Here is a 19,514-nt window from a genome sequence, read left to right as displayed (position 1 = left end):
CCATAGTCCATATATGTGTCAGTTGTCTTGCTTATTCAGTTCAAGTGATGAGCTGTATGTTGTAATCATTCTGAGGGTTGTTGGGTTGAATTACCCATTGTTATATGTCAGATTTTCTTGGTGATGGTGTTCATTTAGGTTTTTAGCTGTTTTAAGCTGTTTTCTGCACAATATTTCAAGCACTAACCCAGTTGTCTCCTTTAGGTGCTTTGAGCTGTGTTATGTGTGCTCACTGCATTGAATATATAGAAAAAAACTTTCATTGTTAGTAGTAATTTGTCTAACAGCGAATACACCCTGTGTTTAAATTGTGGGTAACACACTACAATGTAAATAAATAAATACCAACTTCCTGCACACCAACAAGACTGTGAAGTATTATCTTGGTTACAAACAATGGTGCAACAGTGAGTCCTGATACGTGCAATGCCCTTTGATGCTCATTTGTTTTTTTTTAGCTGCACTGTTATTCCATGAGACACACATTCTCTCAGCAACTGAAAGTACACCATTAAAGTACCCAATTGTTGTTTCAGCCTCTTGACCATGAATCAGAAAGACCACTGTGAAACCTATCATGACTGAAACACTTCTCTGTGATCAGAGATCATTACATTTGGTGCCTCTTGATTCAAAACTATGTCTTCTGTAGGAAACTAGGCCAGTTACATAGCTTTAACAGCCAGCTCAGCCTTAATGACAGCTGGCAGATGAAGTAGTCACTTCAGTATTACCCATTTATTCCCGTTAGTCAGTTTAAGAAACCTCCCCAAGAAGTTAACTCCAATTTAGTGAAATAGAGAAACTGCAAGAGGAATTGATACCAGGTATCAAAATTATCTGTGGTAATGAGCAACAATTTTTTTCTCATTGAGTCTTAATTCCTTGTATACAATGTCCAATCTATTAGTCTGAATTCTCCGGTGATAACTTCTTTCTTCTCTAAGGCATTTATAGCCCTCAGTAATGCCAGATATTTTGTTTGTTCAGCTGCAGTGTTCATTAATGCAGCAATGACTGGGATATCAGTATTTCCGTACTGTTCTTCCAACTGATTCCACTTAAGGCAGGTGACATACTTTTTTTGCATCAAGTTTTGTGTATAACTGGAGTTTTGTGTGTTCCTGAAGTATCAGTGCCCACCTTGTTAGTCATATTGATGGGTCCTTCAATCTTCTCAGTTAGCATAAAGAATGGTTGTCAGCCATAAATATTAATCATCTGCCCTATAAGTAGGGTCAGCACTTACTGATTGCCCAAACCACTGCTAGGAATGCTTTCTCAGCCATAAAGACATTCTTCTCTTAACTGGAGAGTACTCTGAAGATATAAGCAATCATTCTTTCAGTGCATTCCAGGATTTGTACTAGAGTTGCACCTATGCCATAATCACTAGCAAATGTGTGTAGTTACAGCTCATTTTTCTTATCAAGGACTGGTGAATATGTTAGCCCCTGCTTAAGACTACAGAAATACTTGTATCTTTTTTCCTCCTCACCCCAAACAATTTACATCTGTGTGCAACAATTCTTGTAGTAGTTGTGCCTAGCAGCTGAAATCCTGTGTGGAATGTCTCCAGTGGGAGCACATTCTGATAAGGACGAACTCCCATTTCCATTAATTAGACATTTATTGACTTTGTGATGAAGAGGCAGTTTCTTAGATTCAGGTGGAGACTTGTGCCATGACCACCATTCAGCACAGCTGTCAAATGGTTTCATGCTTTTCAAATACCATCAAGAAGACAACAATGTTATCCAGGTAGCAAAGGCACACCATTCATTTAAGACATCAAAGCAAGCTGTAAATATCTTTCTTAGGTTGTTGGGGCATTCCAAAAACCAAACACTATAACTTTTACCACATGAAGGCCAACAGTTGCTATGAAAGCAAACTTTTCCTGGTCATATTCCCTTCAGATAGACCAAGGTGACACCAGTCTAAATAGTGTATCAATACATCAATTTTGATGATTTTCTTCAGAAACAAGTATCAACGCAGGAACTTCATGTATCACGTTTCTTTCTTCGTGAGGACCACAGAGTAGGACAAGGACTGTTTGGTGACTGAAGGATGTTGTTTTGCAGCATCTTTCTTCATCTCCTTGTAAATTATGCATTGCTTGGCTGGTGATACCCAAATGACCATTGACTGGTGGGGAGGTGACCCTCAATGTTGATATGGGGTTTCACGGTGAGTCACTTGGTATGCCATACCTCCTTTCCATAGTTGAATGCACCACAAAATTTATATCAGAGTGGCAACTACTCACCAGCATTGTTCCATAGTTTGGCTGAGACCTGTTTGGTGATTGTATAGTACGCTCCTGGAAACTGAAATAAGAACACCGTGAATTCATTGTCCCAGGAAGGGGAAACTTTATTGACACATTCCTGGGGTCAGATACATCACATGATCACACTGACAGAACCACAGGCACATAGACACAGGCAACAGAGCATGCACAATGTCGGCACTAGTACAGTGTATATCCACCTTTCGCAGCAATGCAGGCTGCTATTCTCCCATGGAGACGATCGTAGAGATGCTGGATGTAGTCCTGTGGAACGGCTTGCCATGCCATTTCCACCTGGCGCCTCAGTTGGACCAGCGTTCGTGCTGGACGTGCAGACTGCGTGAGACGACGCTTCATCCAGTTCCAAACATGCTCAATGGGGGACAGATCCGGAGATCTTGCTGGCCAGGGTAGTTGACTTACACCTTCTAGAGCACGTTGGGTGGCACGGGATACATGCGGACATGCATTGTCCTGTTGGAACAGCAAGTTCCCTTGCCGGTCTAGGAATGGTAGAACGATGGGTTCGATGACGGTTTGGATGTACCGTGCACTATTCAGTGTCCCCTCGACGATCACCAGTGGTGTATGGCCAGTGTAGGAGATCGCTCCCCACACCATGATGCCGGGTGTTGGCCCTGTGTGCCTCGGTCATATGCAGTCCTGATCGTGGCGCTCACCTGCACGGCGCCAAACACGCATACGACCATCATTGGCACCAAGGCAGAAACGACTCTCATCGCTGAAGACGACACGTCTCCATTCGTCCCTCCATTCACACCTGTCGCGACACCACTGGAGGCGGGCTGCACGATGTTGGGGCGTGAGCGGAAGGCGGCCTAACGGTGTGCGGGACCGTAGCCCAGCTTCATGGAGATGGTTGCGAATGGTCCTCGCCGATACCCCAGGAGCAACAGTGTCCCTAATTTGCTGGGAAGTGGCGGTGCGGTCCCCTACGGCACTGCGTAGGATCCTACGGTCTTGGCGTGCATCCGTGCATTGCTGCGGTCCGGTCCCAGGTCGACGGGCACGTGCACCTTCCGCCGACCACTGGCGACGACATCGATGTACTGTGGAGACCTCACGCCCCAAGTGTTGAGCAATTCGGCGGTACGTCCACCCGGCCTCCCGCATGCCCACTATACGCCCTCGCTCAAAGTCCGTCAACTGCACATACGGTTCACGTCCACGCTGTCGCGGCATGCTACCAGTGTTAAAGACTGCGATGGAGCTCCGTATGCCACGGCAAACTGGCTGACACTGACGGCGGCGGTGCACAAATGCTGCGCAGCTAGCGCCATTCGACGGCCAACACCGCGGTTCCTGGTGTGTCCGCTGTGCCGTGCATGTGATCATTGCTTGTACAGCCCTCTCGCAGTGTCCGGAGCAAGTATGGTGGGTCTGACACACCGGTGTCAATGTGTTCTTTTTTCCATTTCCAGGAGTGTAGATTCCTCTGGTTGGTATTTGGCAGCAGTATTACAATATGATTCTGCATCCTGGGCACAGAACTGACGGTCCTGGCCTGGTTCAACTGTCATTATGCACATACCCTTCAAGACAAGTTATGGTTGTTCATGGCAAATGATAAATCAGAGCTCTGATTGTCGACTTGTGCTGATAATGATCATTGTTGGCATATAAATTTCTCTTGTGTAGCTTAGTACCTTTTAACATTCATCTAAAGGTTCACACTTTAAATGAGCATTCAGACAGCTGAATAGAAGTGGTCTCATGGTTATGGTGAGATAATGTAACTTCAGTGTTAGATAACTACCCAGGCTAATTATTTTTGTGTGAACTTAATGTTCTCCAACTAGCAATAATAAGCATCAGATATCACAGAAACTGACACTCCATATCAACAAGTGTATCGACAGGTTGGTTGTCAGTGATGACATTGTGTGATTTTCTAACTTCTTGGGAACTGTTCTCCATGGTGGATTTTCATCCATGGTTGCCTTAAATCCGTAGATGATCCTCTCATTTAGTTTTCCTGATTTTGACAGCTGAGCAAGTGGCTGGATCCTCTGCCTGGCAAATGGAAATTACTGTAACATGTTAAAGAATGATCTTGACCATAGTAGGCTTCACCTGCCCCTTAGCTATATTCATCTGCAGTTCCTTTGCTTGCATAGAACTTCCTTTTTCTTTGACATTTTTTGGTATAATCATTGTTAAACACTCTTCTTCATTATTTACAGTAGGCTATGGTATGCTCAGGATCTCCACTGTGCAAACATACCACATACTCCTAATATCTAGTTTTCGGCATTGTGATCAAATTGACACAGGAGTTTATTGTATCTGCATTGTCAAAAACTTTGGAAATTTTGTGACAAATCAAGACAATTCTTGATGACTCAATTTCTCAGTGTTCACTTTGTGCCAAAGGTTGATGAACCTCATTTAAATTAATAGTTTTACTTATTCCTAGTTGGATTTATGGTGATCACTGCAATGCTCAGTCATCTGGGTTTGAGGTTTGCAGATGTGATAAACCCTCATATCTCTTCTATTTGCCACAATAGCAATGTGAGCCTGTGCTGGTGTTCCATGACTTGCATTGGTATGTCATTCAGAAGTAAATTAAACATCTTTCAGAATACTTGTTTCTAGTGTGTAAAGTTACTGATCTCGTTATAGTGCTGCTCTTCCACAATACTGCCACAATTTTGAAGTCTCATTCTCTGAAATTGGTTGGAGTTGTAACCTTAATAGCTCAATGACTGTTATAACACTGTTGATTTGAACTTGATTTTACTTCCAATTTATTAGTCCCCAAAAAACAATGTTGATGGGCAGCTTCTGCTATCAGCTATTTTTATTTTTCAAGTAAAGTAGGTTAGCAGCTACACTAGATGCACCCTGAACAGTGGTAATTTCTTCAGTAAACATTTCCATAGTTAAGTCATCACTTATGTATCTATAAATGATAAATCTTCATGAAACACAATTTAGAAGAAAACTGATAGTCATGAAGAGTTCTGAGAGCTAGTCACTGAAACTTTAATAACACATTAACACAGAGAAATTATATGGATGACTACAGCTGGACTGTTCAAATAAATTCATAAAGCATACACACTGACTGACTGTAACACCCAGATCGCACATATTAGAGACTTTGACTTTGATTTATTGATTCGATGAGTGCAAACTACGAATTTTTATAATTAGGTATTAACATGAAGATTGCTAATCACATACCCTGTCTCAGGGATTTTATCAGAACATTCACTTGACACAAAGTGCTGGATCTATTGTCTGGTGCTTGTACTAACTGATGAGTGCAAACCACAAATTTTTGTAATGAGATATTAACATGAAAACTGCTAATCACAGACTCTGTCTCAGGGATTTTACTGGAACACTCACTTGATGCAGAGTGCCAGTTTTGTTGTCTGGTGGCTGTACCTATACATACGTTTAGGAATATTTAGTGAAATCTATAAATAAACATTGCTTTATAAAGTTTACAGTGTTGAAATTAGTGGCAATGACATTACAAAGAACCAAGCAATAATTTGGTTTATATATGTGATAGATGACTGGTAAAATAAATGGTAATGGAAGTCACCAACACAAAAAATATAAACCCCCAGAAGAACAAAACCCGTCTAGCTTGAAGGGGGAAACCAGATGGCATTATGGGTGGCCCACTAGATGGCGCTGCCATAGGTCAAACGGATATCAACTGCATTTTTTAAAATAGGAACCTTCATTTCTTATTACATCTTCGTGTAGTACGTAAAGAAATATGAATGTTTTAGGTGGACCGCTTTTTTCGCTTTGTGATAGATGGCACTGTAATAGTCACAAACGTGTAAGTACGTGGTATCACGTAACATTCTGCCAGTGCGGATGGTATTTGCTTCGTGATACATTACCCATGTTAAAATGGACCGTTTACCAATTGCAGAAAAGGTCAGTATCATGTTGATGTATGGCTATTGTGATCAAAATGCCCAACGGGCATGTGCTATGCATGCTGCTCGGTATCCTGGACGACATCATCCAAGTGTCCGGACCATTCACCAGATAGTTACGTTATTTAAGGAAACAGGAAGTGTTTAGCCACATGTGAAATGTCGACCATGAGCTGCAACAAATGATGATGCCCAAATAGGTGTTTTAGCTGCTGTTGCACCTATCCGCACAGCAGTAGCAGACAAATTGCACGAGAATCAGGAATCTCAAAAACGTCGGTGTTGAGAATGCTACATCAACATTGATTGCACCCGTACCATGTTTCTATGCACCAGGAATTGCATGGCGATGACTTTGAACATTGTGTACAGTTCTGCCACTGGGCACAAGAGAAATTACAGGATGATGACAGATTTTTTGCATGCATTCTATTTTTGTGACGAAGCATCATTCACCAACAGCGGTAATGTAAACTGGCATTACATGCACTATTGAGCAATGGAAAATACACGATGGCTGCAACAAGTGGAACATCACCAACTTTGGCTGGTTATGTATGGTGTGGCATTGTGGGAGGAAGGATAATTGGCCCCCATTTTATCAATGGCAATCTAAATGGTGCAATGTATGCTGATTTCCTACCTAATGTTCTACCGGTGTTACTACGAGATGTTTCATTGCTTGACAGAATGGCAATGTACTTCCGACATGATGGATGTCTGGCACATAGCTTGTGTGTGGTTGAAGCGGTATTGAATAGCATATTTCATGACATGTGGATTGGTCGTCAAAGCACCATACCATGGCCCACACGTTCACCGGATCTGATGTCCTTGGGTTTCTTTCTGTGGGGAAAGTTGAAGGATATTTGCTATCGTGATCCACTGACAATGCCTGACAACATGCGTCAACACATTGTCAATGCATGTGTGAACATTACGGAAGGCGAACTACTCGCTGTTGAGAGTAATGTTGTTACATGTATTGCCAAATGCATTGAGGTTGACGGACATAATTTTGAGCATTTATTGCATTAATGTGGTATTTACAGGTAATCACGCTGTAACAGCATGCTTTCTCAGAATTGATAAGTTCAAAAAAGGTACAACTATCACATTGGAACAACCGAAATAAAATGTTCAAACGTTCAGTATTTTAATTTTAAAAACCTACCTGTTACCAACTGTTCATCTAGAATTATGAGCCATATGTTTGTGACTATTACAGCGCCATCTGTCACAAAGCAAAAAAAGTGGTCCAACAAAAACATTCATATTTCTTTACGTACTACATGAATATGTGATAAAAATGGGGGTTCCTATTTAAAAAAAAAACGCAGTTGATATCCGTTTGACCTATGGCAGCGCCATCTAATGGCTCTGAGCACTATGGGACTCAACATCTTAGGTCATAAGTCCCCTAGAACTTAGAACTACTTAAGCCTAACTAACCTAAGGACATCACACACACCCATGCCCGAGGCAGGATTCGAACCTGTGACCGTAGCAGCCTTGCGGCTCCGGACTGCAGCGCCAGAACCGCACGGCCACCACGGCCGGCAGCGCCATCTAGTGGGCCAACCATAGCGCCATCTGGTTTCCCCCTTCAAGCTAGACAAGTTTCATTCTTTGTAGTTTTTTTGTTTGACACTTATTCCGTGAGATATTTGGCCTGATCACGATCAATGGACCACCCTGTAGACATAATGTATGCTGAGATGATCAATAGTGGGGCATTAACTAGTTGATGTGCTGTTTGCAATGCAGGGAGCTGTGAAGATGTAAAAATCATGCTAGAGTGAGTGACTGTGAACAGGTTCACCAAGATCTGGCAGAACGGAGCAATAATGAACACCACAACATTGTCAAAATGTCAAGTCAATCAATGTACTACATTTCAAGTTTTTATAAGCAATGAGCACAAGAATATGCAACTTGAATTTTTATGTACACTGTTTTTCAAAATTACACTGACAAATTTTGAGGGAATGTAGAAGATGACTTGAGGAACCAAACGAGGATAGAAACTTGAGCTGCAAACATCATCTAACAATGTTGCAGAGGGTCCAGACTGTAGGTGCTAGCATTTGTGTGTGTTTGTGTGTGTGTCTATATATGCACACACAGTGTGATTCCATTAGTATGTTACAAACTTTCAGGGATGATGGAGAAGGAGAAGTGTATCAATTTGATGTAAGGGAAGTTGGTGCAGAAATGACTGATACTTCCGACAGTGGAATACATTTGCCAGTATCATTGTTGCTGAGATTGTAGGATAGTCAACTTTCAGAGGTGGTAGTATGGACCAAAACAAGATAAAAATGTTTAGTAAATGTGGGCTCTAAAATGCGTACCATAAGAGCTATGGGCACTTGTTCAATAGAAGAGATGCGTTTCACTGTAGCAAAGAAGAACAAGTGTTTGCAGCTCCACAGGTATGTACAGTGTGTCCTAAAATAATGTATACACTCTGAAACTGAACATCTCTGTAATGAAAGGGGTTAGAAATTTTAGTGGTGTTTAGCTGTATTAGGTGCCTCATGGTCCGACTTAAGATGGTAAATGTTCAAACTGATGTCCGTCCATCACAATACACCATCGACAATGACTGATGACTGTGTGACATGCCAACTGTATAGTTTCCAATGGAATAGCATCACAGGCGTGCTCAATTTGCCCTCTAAGATCGTCCAGTATGTGTGGTCCTGTAGCGTAAACTGTGTTCTTGAGAGTACTCCACAGAAAGAAGTCTAGAGGAGTTAAATCTGGAGATCAAGTGGGATACTCCACACTCCCTCTTCATCCTATCTGTCTGGCAGGGAATGTACAATTGAGAAATACCCTCACATCCAGGTGAAAGTGAGGTGGTGCCCCATCCTGTTGAAAGTAATAATTTTCATTTCCAAACACAATGCTAAGACTAGAAGTTATCATTTCAAGCATTTCCAGGTATGAATCGCCTGTGACAGTGTTGTCAAAGAAGTACGGCCTGATTAACCCTCTAGAAGACAGTCCTCACCAGACTGTTACTCCTGTTAGATTAACATGCCTTTGCTCGGTTACATATGGATTCTCCCTGGCCCAGTGCACACAGTTTTGGTGGTAATTGTTCGATCAACTTTAAACATTGCTTCATCTGACCAAAGAATTCAATCTAAGAAACGTTGCTCTTCCTCACATCTGTTAATGAACTACTCACAAAATTCACTTCACCTATCATGATCATCCTTGTAAAGAGCATGGAGAAGTCTTGGGATATAAGGCTTAAAGCTCTGAGACCACAAAATTCTATGAACACTGCTTCTGCAGATCCCAGTCTCACGAGAGCATTGCATCACAGATTTCTTCGGGGATAGTGTATATGCTTGGATTACAGTATCAACACTCTCATTGTGTGTTGAACTTCTTTTTCGTCCACTGTGTCCCTTCTTCATATCATACACCATTTCTTCAACTTCAAACTTATCTCTGATTCTTGTAATTGTTACTCTTGTCAGTGGTGGTGGTGTTCCAAATTTAACTCTCCAACATCGGCGTACTGCATTCACATTCTCTGTTTTCCAGTAACACTTTAGCACCAATTACCGTTGTTCAAATGATAACACCATGTTTGCTGACAATCCTGAAATAAAAGAAATCATTGTTATGTTTTTCACCACCTTCTAAATTATTACTCATAAAAATTGTATTTCTGTCTCCTTTAATTAAAGAGATATTCTGTTTCAAAGAGTGTATATGTCATTTTGGGACACCCTGTATTTTAGAGCCCCTATTTACTGGACATTTGTTTCTTCTTTTGGTCTATACAACCACCTCTGAAAATTGTCTACCCTGCAATGTTAGCAACAACAGTACCGGTACATATATTCCACTGTCAGAGGTATCACAAACGATTTTCCCTTAGAAATTTTGATTGTTCATTTCTGGAGTAGGGTCCCCTTAATTCAAATTGATACATTTATCCCTCGTAATCATCCCTGAAAGTTTGTAACATCATCATGGACTCACCCTGTACATACATACATATATAGGCACTGGTGCCTATGACTTTGAGGTTCTGTAACATCATTATAATGTGTTTCTAGACATGGGTGTCTACCCTCATCTTGTTCCTCAGGACACATTCTGCATCCCCTCATAGTTTTGTGGTGTTATTTTGAAACACCCTGTATAAAGATGAAGAGGGTGACACAGGATAGAGTAACAGGGATTAGTGCTGCATTGAACCGCCTTTGTACTGAAGACCACAATAACAACAATATTTCTGTAATCTGATTAGTTTGATCAGCAAAATGACACAACTGATGGAAAAAGAAATACATATGAAATGTGTGTAATTCATACTTGTATTGTTATTTCCTCATGAGCACTGGCTCTGTTTGAGTGTAATTGAATTATAATACTAATTTAATGATAAACGGACTTATTTTAGTGTCATTCAACAATAATTGTGGTGTTTAAAACGCAACTTAAACTGTGAATATATTGCAGTTCAATTTGCTAGTAGGAAATAGTTTTGAAGATTGTTCTCATTCTAATTTGTTCTTCAAAATTGCAGCAGAGATACGTCTCCAAGCAAGTTATTATGATGAGAAGACTGGTTCCTGGGAGCCCCTAATTGAGCCTGCAGTTGTTGAAGAAAATGTGTATGCACCATGGGAGATTCTGATAAAAGTTAGTCCACCATTTATTATCTGTTTGAATAAAAATATATACATTTAATTCTGTTTCCATAGAATTGTAAATGAATTCTTTCACAGAAACATAGAGAGCACATAAAAATATAATAGGGGAGAAATCCAGGTTGGAATATAATTATGTGTATGAATGTAGATAAATACTCATGAAGCAGAAAAAAATCACTCTCAAGCAGACACACATTTAAAAAAAGAATGTGTTCTAAGCTTCCAGTCTAAGCTGTTGTGCAGACTACTCATCAACACACACACACACACACACACACACACACACAGAGAGAGAGAGAGAGAGAGAGAGAGAGAGAGAGAGAGAGAGAGAGAGAGACTGTTGTCTCCTGGTGGTATGGCCAAAGCGGAAGGGGGGGGGGGGGGGGGGAGAGATAAGTAGTGATCCTGTCTGAAGTGAGTGGAGACACGGGATGGTGAGAGGGAGTAACAGAAAGCAAGAAGATGCGTAATATGTATATTGATGCAGGAGAAGTGATGGGCATCTGCGTAGGGTTGCAACAGACAGAATAGAGGGTCACTAGGTGGGACCTGGGGAAAATAATGCTAGGAAAAAGGGGAAAATCCACAGTATGAGAAAAAGATATTCAGAGGAAACTATTCTAAAAAATTAATAGATGGAGTGGAAGGTTCATGTGGGTGCTGAAGGTTGGAGTTAAGTGGGAACAGAAAGAACCTCTATTAAACATCCCTCCAGGCAAATGCTCTGCCACTACTACACACATGAAAAAAATTTTTGCATGACCTCAGTTCCAAGAGTTCCTTAATCTGTACAGAAAATTGGAATAAGAGATCAACATAAACATCATTTCCGACCTTTTTATTGCTCATGAAAACCACACATTGTATGCTGTACCACCATACAGCGAGACATTCAGTGGTGGTACTCCAGATTGCTGTACACACCGGTACCTCTGATACCCAGTAGAAAGTCCTCTTGCATTGATGCATGCCTGTATTCATTGTGGCATAGTATCCACAAGTTCATCAAGGCACAGTTGCTCCAGATTGTCCCACTCCTCAATGGTGATTCATCATAGATCTCTCAGAGCGGTTGGTGAGTCACGTCATCCATAGACAGCCCTTTTCAATCTATCCCAGGCATGTTTGATAGGGTTCATGTCTGGAGAATATGCTGACCACTCTAGTAAAGTGACGTATTATCATGAAGGAAGTCATTCACAAGATGTGCATGATGGGGGTGCGAATTGTCATGTGTGAAGACGAATGCCTCACCAGTATGCTGCCGATATGGTTGCACTATCAGTTGAAGGATGGCATTCATGTATTGTATAGCCATTATGGCGCCTTCCATGACCACCAGCAGCATATTTCAGCCCCACATAATGCCACCCCAGAACATCAGGGAACCTCCACCTTGCTATGCTCATTGGACAGTGTGTCTAAGGCATTCAGCCTGACCGGGTTGCCTCCAAACATGTCTCCGATGGTTGTCTGGTTGAAGGCACATGCAACCCTCATCAGTGAAGAGAACATGATCGCAATCCTGAGCGATCCATTTGGCAGGTTGTTGGTCCCATCTGTACCGTGCTGCATGGTGTCGCGGTTGCAAACATGGAACTCGCCAGGGATGTTCAGAGTGAAGTTGCGCATCATGCAGCCTATTGCACACAGTTTGAGTCATAACATGACGTCCTGTGGCTGCATGAAAAGTGTTATTCAAAATGGTGGTGTTGCTGTCAAGGTACATCCGAGCCATAATCTGTAGGTAGCGGTCATCCACTGCAGTAGTAGCCCTTGGGCAGCCTGAGCGAGGTATGTCATTGACAGTTCCTGTCTCTCTGTATCTCATCCATGTCCAAACAACATCGCTTTGGTTCACTTCAAGATGCCTGGACACTTCCGTTGGTGAGAGCCCTTCCTGGCACAAAGTAGCAATACTGACACAATTAAACTGCAGTATTGACCATCTAGGCATGGTTGAACTACAGACAACATGAACTGTGTACCTCCATCCTGGTGGAGTGACTGGAACTGATCGCTGTCGGACTCCCTCTGTCGAAGAGGCACTGATCAGACATGGTTGTTTACATCTTTGGGTTGGTTTAGTGACATCTCTAAACAGTCAAAGGGACTGTGTCTGTGATACAATATCCACAGTCAAAGTCTACCTTCAGGAGTTCTGGGAACTTGGTTGATGCAAAACTTTTTTTGATGTGTGTATTACGAACTGCAATGATTACCTGGTGGAAGGTCTCCACCAACTGCCGGAGTACGCCACCTGTGAGCCTGCTGCGCTTTGCCTGTGACATGGTCAATAGAACTACCCACTTCTTTTATCAGATCTTTAAACAGTTCCCAAAATATTTCTCCTCTGTCTGTCCGATTCCTCAATCCTAATTCTTCTGGATTCACACTTCCAAAATATTTACCATGTGCCATAAGCACAAATACATGGAATATTAATTTTTATGATTACCATGAATACACTGGGAATATTTCTGTCCTCATGGACCAATATTTTAAGACTATTGGCTGCAGTCTACACTCTCACAAGCAAGACATGAAGCATTTCCTCCACCGACTCTTCACACTTCCTGTTATTTTATGATGTCACCTCCCTTTATACCAGCATCACATGAACTTTTCACTATTGATCAATATCTCTCTTGGTGGCAGGCTGACTCCATACAAAAATCTCTTGATGGTTTATAATGCAGTTGTCAGGATTTTATAATTTAGTAGTGCGGATCTATGCAAAAATGTGATGATGGGCATGAGACAACCCAATACCGTGATAGAACAAAATTTCAGATACATATAAAAGTACTGTTTCCTGTGCACTTACTAATAATTTTGAAATCAATAATAAATAAAACAATAAACTTTGACAGCATTGGAGTGTTAGAGAGAGAGAGAGAGAGAGAGAGAGAGAGAGAGAGAGAGACTGAAAAACTTGTAATAATCTCAGTCAAAATGTCTGCAAGGGTGATTGCACGACCATTGTGAATGTCTCAACGACTGATCCTGGAGGGTACACACTACTCAATGATTGAGCACACAGTGCAGTCTTGTGGCAGTGGAGAGATAATGTATGCATGACCAGCTGAGCATGCAAATAGTTTCCCCTCTTGGGGATATTGTTTAATCTGCATGCACGATAAACATAGTGAATGAGTGGCAGCTGTCCAGTTTACATATTTGACAGTGGGGTGCACATGTTGTGGACCACAGCTCACAAGATCGAAGAATGGCATAGACACCCATGAGAAATTGGCTGCTAGCTCCCACTGCTGTCTGTCCTTGCATCCTGCCCACCCGTGGGTGCTGCATTGTTGCCAAGCTTTGGCCTAATGATACTTCTGTGTGGGGGTGCACAATCCTTGGGGAGCAAATCTTGGTAGGTGCGAGAAGCAAGAATGTTCCAGCTACAACTAACATATGTTCGTGCCTCGCATGCTTGTGGTGACATAAGTGCTAGTACGATGGCGGAAGTGTATGACGTCATGTATGGCTAGTGTGGCATGCAGGGGAGTGTATGAAGGTTGTAGAGTGCAGCATTACATAATTATGATGTGGCAGGAGTGTTTGAAGCAGACATGATGGCAGGCACATGTGACGTAGTCTACTTGCCTCTGTGGTGGGGCTGCCCAGTGCGCCTGTGTGGGGTGCAATCTGGGCTGCTACCTGGGTGGGGTGGGTGTAGGTTGGGGCACAAGTGGCTGCTTGGTGACCACTGGCAGTGTGAGTGAGTCACCGGCAGCTGTGGGGATATGCTGTGCCCAGCTGGTATCCTGCAGTGCATTGTCTGTTGCCAAGTCCTCCGTGGGCTGAATAAATGCATGGAAACTGACTCTATTAAGACATACACCTGTTTGACTCTGTCAATTGAGACTTTAGTTGGCCTGCTATTATACTTGATCTACAACATTTTTCCACCGTGGGTTATCGTGTAGTGCAGTCCCAAGTAGGGTGGACAAAATGGTGCCTGTACCACGTCGATGCACAGTGTGGCATGTGTGCAGCACCATAGGTTTGTGTGGACGAAGGCTTTACTGGCACCTTGCAGCATTGATGTGTATGGTTGGAAGCTGGCCGTGTCACTGCACAGGCATTCTGCTATTGGTGGGGCCAAGATTTCATGTTTCGGTGGTACTTCCTCCATGAATTCTCGGGGGATGGAGAGCGACTCTCCGTAGACAAGGTATGTGCAGGTGAGACACTGATCTCTTCCTCCAGGGTCACTTGCAGGCAGAGGAATATGAGCAGAGTTGCTACATGCAGGTCATGTTGAGATGGGTCAGGAACCCTTTCAGTGACTGATAGAGCCGGAGCCACTAGACCATGCTGTTAGATGCCGGGTGGTGGCTTGTTATATGGTGTAGCCACATGCCACACATTTGGGTGACATGTTTTAACAGTGCACAGTCAAAGTGGTGGCTGCTGTTTGTAGCTATGTGGCATGCCACACAGGTGCCAACCAAGGCAGTAGCAATTGTCTCAGTGGTGATGTCCACTATGGACATCACTTTTGGCCAGAGCGTGAGGTGGTACACCATTGTAAGGAGGTACCGCTTACATTGGGATGGAGAAAACGGGCCTGCAGTGTACCTGTGGACATGTATAATGTGGTGTGTCATGTTGGGGAAGGAGCCAGTGAGTGCATGGGAATATCTCCTGACTTCAGCATGCTGACATGCTGTTCAGGCATGTGTGCACTGATGGTAGTCTTTTTGGAGTCCGAACTGAATGAAACATGTGACCATGAGTATGCTGTGGTGTTTGGGCTAGGATGTGATTACCCGTGAACATATGTGGAAGCTTTGCACTGGAATATCTTCGGGAGGGACGAGCGATGTATGCCTGTCATATCATAGCACTAAAACTTGCAGGAGGAGCCATACATGGGCACCAGTTGCAGATGTAGGTTCCAGGAGGTACCGTGTCAGTTCTCTGTCGCCCTCCTGTTCTTGTGTGGCATCTTCAAGGTTCACCAGGGTGGAGATGACTGCACAGTCATGGTACAAGCAGTTGGCAATGACATTGTCCGTCCTGGAGATGTCAGATGTCTGTTGTGAACTGGGACACATACCCCAACTGGTGAAGTTGGCATGGTGATTAGTTTGTTTTGCTGATCCAGAAAGTGTGTGTTACGGTTTATGGTTGATGAAGATAATGTAATGGTGGGCTTCTACCAACAAACTGAAGTGTGTTAGTGTCTGATACATAGCCAGCAGCTCACGGTCATATGAGCTCGAAGGGCATTGCAATGCTGATAACTTCCACAAGAAGAAGCCAAGTGGCTGCCACTGTTGTCAATATGTTGTTGAAGCACAATGGCAATAGCGGTCAACTCCACACCATGTATTAGATTGGCGAGTAGCGCTGCTTCAGCGAGACATTCTTTAGACTCAGTAAACTGTACTCCATTTTTCAGTCGGGAGAATGGGAGCCCTTTCTTTTGCAGTGGGGTCATGTTTTGCTGCAGTCAGGGGTTCAAGTACTGTGGCAACATTATGCAGATGGCACTGGTAGAAGTTTACTATCCCAAGATAATAATGCACACCATTTTGAGTTTGTGGGCATGGCATCTTCATGGTCACCTGTACTTTGTCCAGCAGAGGTGTCGATCCAGTAGGGTTGATAAGGTATCTGAGAAATTCAGTCTCACTGATCCCAAATACACATTTAAATGGGTTGAGCACAATGCCAGCCTCACTGAGGTGCGGGAAAACAGTTGTTAGGTGGCTGCAGTAGAGCTGGGGCATCTGAAGAGCATAGTAAAACTTCCCAAGACACCATCCAGGAAACACTGCCAAGTCTGCGAAGCATTCCTAACTAAGGCTGAACATCATAAACATTGTCTCAGAGAGCCTGAAAGGGGTGGTAATCACAGTTTTTTCTATATCTTCAGGTGCCACTGGGATTTGCATGTACACCTTCATGCTGTCAGTTTTGCCAAATCTAGTCACACCCGCCAAGGCATGGCTAAAGTCCAGCAGATGCAGCACTGTATATCTGTTTGACATTGTCCTTGAATTTAGTACAAGGTAGTCCCCACATGGGCACCACAAATTGTCCTTCTTAGGCACCAAATGTAAGATGGAAGGCCACAAGCTGCTTGATGGTCAGACAACCCCTTGCCACAACATTTCCTCAAGTTCAGCCTAGACTGCTGCAAGACTGTGGGATGCAAGGCAATGTGGGTGGCATGAGATGGGAGGACTGAGGGTGATAATAATACGGTGGAACGTTGAATGCTTGGGGTCCCGCAGTGCCCATGTCAGACAAGTTAGCTCCAGAAATTAGTTTAGAACGCCTGTGGATGGTCTGGAGCATTCCATTGGTTTAATACCGAAGAAGGCTGTCCCACTATCTTAAGATTCATCGTAGAGTCAATCAGCTGGGCATTTTGCAATGTCCACAAGTAACTGCAGTGACTGAGAAAATCTACACCCAGGGTTGACTTGTTGACATTGGCCATCGTAAACCAGCATGTGAATGTGTGGCTCAGTCGAAGATCCACATTCCAATGTTGAGTGCTGTATGTTATTATGGCAGAATTGTTTGCCACCAGTGTTTCAGCCTTCCTCCGATCTCTTAGCATGCTTCTAGGAAAAATTGACAAATCTGACCCAGTGTCAACAAGGTACCTCATGTCCCACCCCCCATTCTGCCACAGACCAATGCTTCAGTACAGTACAACGGGTTGCATCTAGGCCTGGTCACAGCTGGCATTCAGGAGCGAACAAGGGCATGAGATCAGCTGTTGCTTTGTTGCTGGGTGCTCGAGCCATGCTGCCCATTGCCTGGTCTGCTGCCACTGCACCTACTGCTCTCTTGCTGTGAGTGCACCAACCAATCAGTTTGTGAGCCTAGTGCTAATGCCTGAGTGGGCAAAATCTGCATGTAGCACTCCAGATTGGTCTCTGTTGTCAGGGCTGTGGGAGGCTTATGTGTTGACATGGAATGAAGGTGGCTGGTTGGGGTAAGAGTCATAGGCCACTGCGGATGCCATGCTTGGTGGCATTACCAGCATGTAAAGCACCCTGTCTGGCAGGTCCACTATGATTAGCTGTTGCATGTCACTTTGCACATCTGTGCACACCCAGGTAGTGTGCTACAGCAAATAAGAAACCATGTCTGGCCACGAGGCCTCACAGGTGGCACAGGAGCTGCAAAGGCCTCCAATCACTGCTTTCTTGTTGGCGCAGCAGTTGCTGTACTTGCTGTTCCTCGAATGATGAAATTCGGCACATCAACTCTTCGTTAAGCTGCTGCTGCATCTGCAGGACAGTTATTATGTCCCATACTTTGGCCACATAATTCTGGTCCAGCTGGTTCCTGACATGTCTGAATTTTCTGAGGTCACATGTGATATTATTGCTTAGGAAAAATGCCTCCACTTGGCTAAACGACATGAATGGGTCATGGGAGTCAGAAGGGGGCAGCCTAACCAACACACATCCAATGCTTGTTGCTGCTCCAGCAGCAGCATATGGAAGCAGTGTGGTGCTGTTTTACATGTTCGAATAATCATGGGTTGGCTCCAGGTTGACAGAGTCTATGTGTGTGGGCTGTGCCTGCACCTTGCATTCCAGGAACTGATTATGTACCAACAGCTTGCCTTTGGAGATCCTCCATAGTTTACATTGTCCTATTCCACTAAGTTCTTACACGTAAGGGTACACACTAAAAATACAAACAAAAGGAATAAATGTTCAAGACCCAAATGTTGTCTGCATGAGACTGTGGGCCAGCACAGAAACGTTCAAAAGTGAATTCACTTGCAATTGCTGCTCACTCACACTGATAAAGTCTGTCACCATATGCACTGCTGTCCCTGTTTGTGTCCTGTGTGTCTGTGGGTGGTATATTTTTGCCAAGCTTTATCCTATCAGTACCTGTGCATGGGGGAATGTGTGGGCAAATGTCGGCCTGTTGGCTGTGTCATCTGCAGTTGCTGTGGTAACTGCTGCCACATGCCAAAGCAGTATGTTCTATTTGATTCAGTGCCAGATGTTTTATGAAAGAAAGTTATAAAATGGCCAAGTAACACATGGATACGTTTTACTGATTTTAATGAACATTAGTGCCTACATTGACAATGAGAAGATTCTTATTTCTTGGGAAATGGCAATGTATAAAGAAAAGGGCCACTTCGCTGGATTGTTGTCATTGTGTTTGTGTTTTAGTGGCAGATAGCCTTCATGTCCTTCATAATTCATTTTATGGCAATGTCACATCAATGATTCCATAATGGCCTTCCTGTTTTTCTAATAGTCCCGTATATAGCCACGTTCCAGGTAAATTTCCCTTGTCCATTCCTTTATCATCACAAACATGTGCTGCTATTGTACTATGAACACACCACACAACAACCAACTGCCATAGGCTGTAATTGTTTTTTCTTCATTGGATTTTGATTCCCCTCCCTGCTGGCAGCAGCATAATACACCACTCTGCAGCTGATAGAAAAGTTAAAAAACATAATTTGGAGATATAGAAATTAAAACAGGTGATAAAACAGGGACTGCTTAAAACGAACATGGTGAAAAGTTGTGAAGAAAATACAAAAACAAAGGGTTGGTGATGCTGATTAAAACACATAGTAATCAGACAGGC

The 19,514-nt window shown here is 43.2% G+C and overlaps 1 protein-coding gene across 1 annotated transcript in view; it reads left to right on the top strand.

The window, feature by feature from the left end:
* The window catches only part of LOC124722880 (vacuolar protein sorting-associated protein 13A-like), a 752,258-nt gene that overhangs the window by 436,810 nt on the left and 295,934 nt on the right, over window positions 1-19,514 (top strand). Inside the window, exon 34 of the mRNA XM_047248017.1 lies at window positions 10,784-10,899. Within this exon, the coding sequence (XP_047103973.1) occupies window positions 10,784-10,899 (116 nt within the window). The remainder of the gene's footprint in view (window positions 1-10,783; window positions 10,900-19,514) is intronic.

The sequence above is a fragment of the Schistocerca piceifrons genome, chromosome X, assembly GCF_021461385.2.
Source record: "Schistocerca piceifrons isolate TAMUIC-IGC-003096 chromosome X, iqSchPice1.1, whole genome shotgun sequence".
NCBI classification, from domain to species: Eukaryota; Metazoa; Arthropoda; class Insecta; order Orthoptera; family Acrididae; genus Schistocerca; species Schistocerca piceifrons.
This window is presented reverse-complemented; position numbering and strand designations above follow the sequence as displayed.